Consider the following 8,689-nt stretch of genomic DNA (forward strand, 5'->3'; position numbering starts at 1 on the left):
CATTTCCAAAGTGCTAGAAATACTAGGTTTATACAAGGAAAATGTGGGACAAAGGTCGGTGGGTAAGTGCAGTAGAGATCAGGTGTATCATTGTTTTGGGGTCAGTCACAGACAGGGTCTTGCTGGCTCACGGGGGTAGTTTTGTTCCCATTGGGGGATGCCGTGCCCGCAGGGTCTTTTGCCTGAATTAAGAGTTAAGCTGGAAAAAAGAACTTAATTAGGAAGTCGAGACTGAGGTCCCACTGGAGAGAGTTTGAAGTCCTCTTTCAACTGGGAATTTCTAATTCTTCAAACAGCTCCCTGTGATTTTTTCTCCAGACTAATTGGAAAAGACTCCCCAAGAATGTTTGGCTGATCAGATGTGAAGTGGCATGGGAGGAATTGCACGGGACAAAGTTAAACAAGGCAGAGAAGACTCGATTCAAGGCTGTGGTGATGGGGGGGCGGGCGGGGCGTGGGGACCGGAACTCAGTGTGAACTCTGCGTGAAACAAAAGGCAGACGGAAAATGCTGGGGGACTTGAGGGAGGTTGATCCACGGGATGTGTTGAGTATATGGAGTTATTCCCGAGTTTGTAAATGTTTTTCTCTGTGATTAAGCCACCTGTGTGTGCTAATTGGCACCCACCAATTAGCAAGTTAGGCTTCTACCTTTCCCACAGAGACTGGCAAACACAGGCGCCATCTTTCTGGCTGATTACATTTCAAAGGGACGCCTCCTAATCTTTGAGGAAGACATTCCTGGGTTGTAAACCTGGCAAGAGGCTAGGAGAAGATTTACATCTCAATGGGACAGAGAAAGAATGTACAGGGATGAGTTTTCTTAAGTAAAAGCTCTAAGGAAAAGGAGGTCAGGGCCAAGAGTCAGGAAGAGAAGCCTGGTGTGGGGTTTTGTCAAGCTGACAGGAACGTTAAGACTGTCTTCGTCAAGGGTAAGTAGTATTAATACTACTACCCTATCCGGAGGTGGATTCCGTCCAATAGAGAATGAAAAGGAAAATCAATGTTAGGGATGCTAGGAAAGAAAAATCAGCTTCTTGACCTAATACTGGGAACTGGAGAGTGGGCAGTCAATGTCTAGTGACCCAGACCTGGGAGTATGGAGATGGAACGTCCAGGTGGCAGGCAGGTGGGGGGGCCACATGACCCAGACCCCCTTGGTAAATCATAGCTCAGACTCCTTTAGTAGAAACAGCGCCCTGAGGATGGCCCCAGCAGTGGAAATGGGAGAAGAAAATCAGAGGGCTGTGGAGGCCTCCTTGGGAGCTTGGTCCTTGGTCCTTTCTGAGCGAGCACTGCAGAACAGCCTGGACTGCATTTGCGATTAGCATCCTGTGTTGACTTCACCTGAGTCACACACACATCACGGTGCCCTGGGTATACAACCAAAGTAAATTACAGGCGTGTCAACAGCTGGGTTTTATGGAAGACCGGTCCCTTCCCCTTAGCCCCGGTTGTACTAGAAATTTGTCAGAAAACGTGAGCGAGGAGGTCAGGGATTTTAGAGGCACCCTGAGGGACTCTCTCTGCAAAGAAGTGACAACCAAAACCACGGGAGTGGATAAGATCTTCACGGTGTTACTGGGGATGTAGGACATCAATGCGTCTTCCTTCTTTTCAAGGGACTGAGTGTAAGGGGGGGAGAATGGAGGTCTAAGAATTTATACTCCTCTTAAAGAGAAGTGGATGGTCCCCGTGTTGCCTGCTCCAGCGAGGTCTGCGATGCTAACAACTGTAAAAGGTACGTTTGATTTGCTCATGGAACATCCAGAAGAGAAGAGTGTCCGTCAAGTGGTCTGGATGGGTGTGGCGGGCAGATGCAGGATCTAAGAGTGAGTGGTAAAAAAGCAGCCAGGAGGGTGGATGGCTTTTTCAGGAAACCTGGCTTTGCAAGAAAGTAAGCTGTAGGGCAAGAGCCAGAAAGTCACAGGATTAAGTTCTTGCAGACGTATGATATGAATGTGTCCTACTTTTTCCCCCATTACTTTTTTCAGGGATCAGAAATGAATGAACAATCAGACAAAAGCACTTCCACTCACGAGGGACACACAGGTCAAAGTTCTCCTGAGAAAAACTGTCAGATTGGACAGAAGCAACTGGTATGGCAAATGGGTATGAGGGTTTCATGGTATTTGGAGAGGTCTCAACTTGGGGATCGCTGAGGTGAGCCTGGACTTGGGTGGAAGGTGGATCCAGTCAGGATTTCACGGGTAGGTTCTCCACTCCTCTGTGCTGATGGGGCTTCGCCCCGCCCTTTTCACTCAGCTCCCTGCGGGGCTGGTCTCACTTCACATGCCTCCTCTCTGTCATTGACCTCCCTTGATTTATAGCCCAGTGTTCTGTGCAATAAAATCCTGCTCCCTGGAGAAGAATATTTGTGGAGAATATAGTGTTTTTATAGTGTCCAGTGTTTTTATTTTAAAAAAACTAGTCCCCCTTATTTTTAAAGATTTTACTTATTTATTTGAGAGAGAGAGTGAGAGAGTGAGCATGAGCAGGGTGGGGAGGGGCAGAGGGAGAAAGAAGCAGACTCCCTGCTGAGCAGGGGACCAGGGCCCTGAGATCATGACCTGAGCCGAAAGCAGACGCTCAACCGACTGAGCCACCCAGGCGCCCCATGATTCTAAAACTTTGCATATATTAATTCACCAAATCCTTCTTACAAGATAATCCTGTTACCCCATTTTGCAGAAAGGAGACACCGAGGCTCAGAGAAGTAGGAGCTTGGTCAAGGCACGCCACTAGTAAGTGGCAGAGCCCAGATTTGGACACAGAGAGGCTTACCCTCGTGTCTCTGTTCCTCATCGTTTGCCATGGAACTGAGAATGGTAATGGACAGTCCGAAGTTGTATTTTTTTTCACAGCCATACCTAAATACATAATTGTTTCATAAGGTTAAGTTTGTAAAAAACAAACCCATACATGCACACCGAGATGAAAAATTAAAGAAATATATTTATATTATTTTAGAACAGCCTGGACTATTATTAAGATAAATAAATGGCATATAAGGGGCACCTGGGTGGCTCAGTTGGTTAAGCGACTGCCTTCGGCTCAGGTCATGATCCTGGAGTCCCGGGATCGAGTCCCGCATCGGGCTCCCTGCTCGGCGGGGAGTCTGCTTCTCCCTCTGACCCTCCTCCCTCTCATGCTCTCTGTCTCTCATTCTCTCTCGCAAATAAATAAATAAAATCTTTAAAAAAAAAAAAAAGGAATTCTGTTCCTGCTTGGTTGTTTATATATATTATATATAAACATATACCATATGTTTATATGTTATATATATTTATATATTTTATACTTAACATATAATATTTGTATTATATATTATATTATTTAAATATTTATATATACTTATATTTATAAGGATAAATATGTATTTTTATTTTTATTTATTTATTTTAAAGTAGGCTCCACGCCCAGTGTGGAGCCCAGCATGGGGCTTGAACTCACAACCCTGAGATCAAGACCCAAGCTGAGGGGCACCTGGGTGGTGCGGTTGGTTTAGCGTCCAACGCTTGATTTTGGCTCAGGTCGTGATCTCGGTGGTGAGATTGAGTCCTGCGTGGGGCTCTGTACTCAGCGGGGAGGCTGCTTAAGACTATCTCTCCCTCTCTCTCTGCCCCTTTCCTGCCTCTAAAATAAATAAATAAATCTTAAAAAATAAAACAACCAAAAGACCCAAGCTGAGATCAAAAGTCAGAGGCTGAGCCGACTATATTTATATTTATTATATGAGATGTATACTATGGATTTCTTTATTCAGAATCACCTAACTTGAGGAAATTTACAACATCTTTTGAAACTTAATCAAATTAAGCTGTTTCTTTCTCTAGGTAAAACATCTGTACTTTCGTGACATTATGGCAAAAGTTACAGAAAGTTTATTTTGATACAACATAAAACAAAATTATCCAGGTCTTACTCTGAATACATATTATTTGTTTCATAGCAACAGATAGAGCGGCAGTTAAAATGCTTGGCGTTTCAAAATCCTGGACCACAGGTAGCGGACTTTAATCCTGAAACAAGGCAGCAGAAAAAGAAAGCTCGGATGTCAAAGATGAATGAATATTTTTCTGTAAAATACAAGTAAGATCATGATTTATTATATTTGATTTGTGGATTGTAAAATGCAGGGGTTCTCCTTGACAAAGGAAAGGTTGCCACTTTTTTATGTTTTAAAAATATCTTTTCTGAAGTACAATATCGCTCAATGTGTTTGGAAGTTAGCAACTTCAAGAAATAGACAATAATCCCAAACTAGGAATCAATTTTTTTAATGCTTCAGATGGTCTGAGATGCTTAGAGTAATAGCTTTAGTAAGAAAGATGATTAAAAGTAAGAAAGATGTATCATTAGATGGAGAAATAATATAACTGTGGGAATGAATTCAGGTATCAAATGTGTGCAGATATATCATAAGTACAATGATAGCTGATGTAGGAAAGATGGGCCTTGGAGCTGACGGCCAAGAAAGAATTCCTGAGATGTCTTTGGTGCTAAAAGGTGATTTTATTAAAGCACGGGGGATGGACACGAGGGCAGAAAGAGCTACACTGGGGTCATGAGGGGTTGCCCATTATATGCTTTCAAGTTGGGAGAGGGTTAGAGATAGTGTAAGTCTCTAAGGAATTTTGGAAGCAAGGTATCCAGACCTTGAGGGGGCTAGCTATTGTTGGGAAAAGATCATTTATCACCGTCTAATAAAACCTTAGTCACGAGACCCTTCAGGTGTATATCGGTGGGCCATATGCTTGGGGGATGATTGTCAACATGAATCTTAGGGGGTAGAGATAAAGGAAGTTTCCAATGGAATTTTTATATGTGAAAGTAGACTTACGGGGTCCTGCGGGTCGGGCTAAGATTGTCTTTTGCCCTTAGTAACGTATCAACATCAAGGCAGCTGAGTCCCTAGAGGAAGGTCACTCTGCCTGGTTCAAGGACTTGTGAATGGGCTGTAGGTACTAAGGATATTTAATAATTTTTCTTTTGCCTTTGTTTCCCACATCAATTGTTAGCACATCATAAGTATAAACAAACCATAAAGCAACCAAAAAGCAACCATTATTAAAAATAATGAAAGACAAACCACAAGATAGGAGAAACTACTTATAATTTGAAAGATCAGTATCCAAAATACATACAACCCAATAAGAAAAAGATAAACATGCAAAGAGAAAAATGAACCAATCAATGAATAGGCATTTCATAGAAGAAAAGGCTAAGTAAACGTTCAGGATACAGAATCTCATCAGTATAGCATGGGGCATCACCCCACTCCCCAGAGAGGCAGCATGTAGTCTGATGATATCAATGTTGGTGAAACTACTGGACATGAATTGAGTGTAATATGTGTACAACCACTATTTAAAAACAGGCTGGTATGAGCTGTATACCTTATGACCTAACATCTTCACTCCTAGATATATATCCTGGAAAAACTCTTGTATCTTTACAACAGGAGACACATTCAAAAGTCTCATAGCATTGTTATAATAGTAAAGAAAATAAGATAGTAATAATCAAAATGCCCATCCATAATGGAAAAGATGAGAAACTTGTATATTCTTACAGCAGAATGCATATAGAAGTGAAAATATTTGAATAACAGCTAATACCATCATGGATGAATCACAAATCACAATGTAGGGAAATGCAATGTGCTTGGGGATTCATACACATGTAACTAAGACAGGGAGATGAATTTTTTTTTTTTATGGCTAACATGGGTCTTGAACTCATGACTCTAAGCCCCAGGACCCTGAGATCAAGAGTTGCATGCTCTACCAACTGAGCCAGCCAGGGACCCCAAGGAGATGATTTTTATAACAGCAAGCTAGGTTCCTCTTGGAGGGCGGGTTTGAGGGATGCAGTGGGCGGGGCATGAAGAAGACCTCAACCCTGTTATACCTTTTATCACGTTGGGCAGTGCGAATGTGGAGGTTTGCTTTATTCTTCTTTATCTGTGCATGTATGTTTTGCACACTTTCGTGTGTACGAATAGTTTAAAATTTTATAAAAGATAGCATCAGGTGGGCAGGAAACTATAAAATTTGCCTCTTGGTGTTTGAGTTAAGGCGAGGGAATATTTGGGTTAAGGCAGAGGGACAAGGACAAGATCTGATATGGGCACTCTGGTGGCTTCATGACCACCCACTCCCGTGATTTCCATCATGGATTTTAAATCTCCTGGTCTGCTGATACCTGCATTTCCTGGTGGGCATGGGAAGGAGTGGAGCCTTCCTTCCACAGATGAAATGCTTCAGATATAAATCCTCATTGGAAGGTATTCCTGCCTAAGTGAGAAAATCAGGCAGCAAGTTTCCATAATGATCCTCGGCCTTCCCTGCTTTGTTAGGAGAGGGAAGAAGAGAGAACAGCATTACTTACCCTGAACAGGAAGGAGAGCAGGTGTTGAACCTGTTTCAAGACAAAGGGTGGAGAAGTTCATAATCTCACCACACCAGCTGAGGGCCAGCCTTTTTTTTTTTTTTTTAACTTCCAGTTGTTAATAATGGATACAAGCTGTCTAGAGACACTTGGTCCTCCTCAGGCTTTCAAGCAGCTCAATTCTGAAGGGTTTATTTCAAAAGGGCCTGGTTTTGAGAGGGTGGTAGAATTCCTGTGACAGCTTCTGTTTCCTGGGCACGTTGTAGGGGCTGACGGAGAAAGTGTGGGGACTCAAGTGGGGTGTAGGCTCTGGTGCGTTCCTCTGGCACAGAACACCTTGCCTTCGCTCAGAGCTTCCAAGAGAGGCCGCCATCTTGGTCACCTGCCTTCTCGCTCCACACTGGGTGACAGAATCAGAAAGGAGCTGAAGCATGGCACCTGGAGACTGTTACCAAAGGAGTTTTGTGTGTGTGTGTGTGTGGGTGGGTATATATGTGTGTTTTTCTGTTAGTGATGATGGTGCAGTCATGGACAGTTCTCCTATTTATCTTGGGTCATTAAAAACCATAATCATATTCACTAGAGTGCTTTTTTGCAGAAAGAAAAAAGAGTGTAATTTATCAGGGAAAAATCCCATCAGGAATGATTATATTTTTAAAGAAAAATGGGGGGGGTGGCATTTGTAGGAAGAAGCTTTTATTCAGCTCTTCTTTATAATTGACTTTGGTGGCATATCACCTTCCAGGGAAAACGAAGGGTCCTGTCAGTGATGAGCCCGCCTGTGTTGGAAATCGGCGTGGGGGGGTGGGGGGCACATGGGCTGAATTTCCTGGGGACACCGCTGCCATCTACTCTTGGGAATCGTGGCTGGGGAATCCTCCGGGTGCTGGTTCCCCGGAATCAAGCGATCGGAGTTAGGGAGGTGGCTGCAGAGTGGTTCATGCTCCTTGCTGGGGAACCTGGCACTGTCTTCTGTTCTCCCGGCAGAGTTAGGAAGAAGTACGACAAGAGCGGCAGGCTGATCTTCAATGATGCTGATCTGTGTGACTGCTTGGAGAAGAACTGTCTGGGCTGCTTCTACCCTTGTCCCAAGTGCAACTCCAACAAGTGCGGGCCCGAGTGCCGCTGCAACCGACGCTGGGTTTACGATGACATTGTCACCGAATCCGGGGAGGTGGTCAGCTCGCTGCCCTATCTGGTGCCTGACTAGGGGCCATTGCACGCGGGCTGGTTTGGTTCTTCTTCCTGACACCTAAGCCAACCTCTTTCTCCGGGGTGGATTTTAGGGCATGGGGAAGATGCTGGGAAAGTATACGGAAGACTCCTGTTCTCTGAAGCTGTTAGAACAATATAGCATGAACGTTACTCTGTCCCCTTTTTCTGTGTCTTCCCCAACGTCTTCACCTTGTACCCAGAGAAGGATGGTGGGTGATCTCAGCATCGCCTCCCCGGGACACCTCCATCTCCGCTCTCAGTGAAAAATCTCTTGCCTCTTCACTGCCTGAGATCGTGTGGTTTTAAGAGTTTCAGAATTCTGCAGCTGGGAGCTTTTCTTACACAGAACGTACAATCTTAAATTTATAAGACCTACTGACCCTTACGCCAGTTCCAAGTCAGAACTGCTCTTTGAATAAAAAACACCCCCACATCTTGTGATTTTGCACTGCATATGCATAGTCTTATTTTTAAATTTAATGTCTTAATAACATTCCGATTAAATTTGGTCACAACTTGGCAATATTTTTATGAACAATTTGTATTTTACTTGTCAAACTGAGAAATTGGGACTTGAATGTCCTAAAAGTTAGTGGTTTCCTTCCCCCTCCCCCCATCTCAGGATCAGTATTTTCAGAATTTTTTTCAAAAGGAGGAAACAAGTTATTATATAAAAGTGTACTGTTGTGTGTTAGCTCAGGGAGGGTATTGATATGCAGTTGACTGGACACGTGATGTGATTTTTTTTTTCAATTCTGAAACATTTTAGGAGGGATGCAGAAATTTGAACTAAGCCTTCTTTGGATTTGCTTTTTTTTTTTTTTTTTTAAGATTTTATTTTTAAGTAATCTCTAGACCCAACGTGGGTCTTGAACTCGTAACACTGAGATCAAGATTTGCATGCTCCACTGACTAAGCCAGGCACCCCTCTTTTTAGTTTCAAAAGCCTTTATTTCGCACAACCCACAGGTGTCAGAGAAGGTTCCTAATAATTCTTGACTTGTTATGTGACCATATGTTTTGGAACTAAAGTAACAAAAAGCCTAAAAGCCCTCCTATGACTACAGTTTTCCTGTATGTGT

The 8,689-nt window shown here is 43.3% G+C and overlaps 2 protein-coding genes across 3 annotated transcripts in view; both read left to right on the forward strand.

The window, feature by feature from the left end:
• Positions 1-1,712, forward strand: part of LVRN (laeverin) — an 87,618-nt gene extending 85,906 nt beyond the window's left edge. Inside the window, exon 20 of the mRNA XM_035013949.1 lies at positions 319-1,712. Within this exon, the coding sequence (XP_034869840.1) occupies positions 319-477 (159 nt within the window). The 3' untranslated portion in view covers positions 478-1,712. The remainder of the gene's footprint in view (positions 1-318) is intronic.
• A 262-nt stretch (positions 1,713-1,974) lies between these two features.
• Positions 1,975-8,362, forward strand: ARL14EPL (ADP ribosylation factor like GTPase 14 effector protein like). Of its 2 annotated transcripts, none has more exons than XM_035013959.1 (3): positions 1,975-2,098; positions 3,952-4,091; positions 7,380-8,362. In XM_035013959.1, exons 1-3 carry the CDS (start codon positions 2,003-2,005, stop codon positions 7,600-7,602), a joined length of 459 nt encoding a protein of 152 aa, XP_034869850.1. In that variant the 5' UTR covers positions 1,975-2,002; the 3' UTR covers positions 7,603-8,362. The 2 variants fall into 2 exon arrangements, with proteins under 2 accessions (XP_034869850.1, XP_034869849.1); XM_035013958.1 differs by lacking the exon at positions 1,975-2,098 and adding an exon at positions 2,568-2,827.
• Positions 8,363-8,689: the final 327 nt, after the last annotated feature.

The sequence above is a fragment of the Mirounga leonina genome, unplaced genomic scaffold (genome assembly GCF_011800145.1).
Source record: "Mirounga leonina isolate KUSES-001 unplaced genomic scaffold, KU_Mleo_1.0 Mir_168, whole genome shotgun sequence".
Lineage (NCBI taxonomy): Eukaryota > Metazoa > Chordata > Mammalia > Carnivora > Phocidae > Mirounga > Mirounga leonina.

Bases quoted from the DNA above. Each gene is read 5' to 3' on its own strand.
- ARL14EPL (XM_035013959.1), top strand. From the start codon at position 2,003: ATGAATGAACAATCAGACAAAAGCACTTCCACTCACGAGGGACACACA. The intron at 2,099-3,951 runs GTATGGCAAATG...TTTGTTTCATAG, and splicing joins AGATTGGACAGAAGCAACTG to CAACAGATAGAGCGGCAGTT. The intron at 4,092-7,379 runs GTAAGATCATGA...TTCTCCCGGCAG, and splicing joins TATTTTTCTGTAAAATACAA to AGTTAGGAAGAAGTACGACA.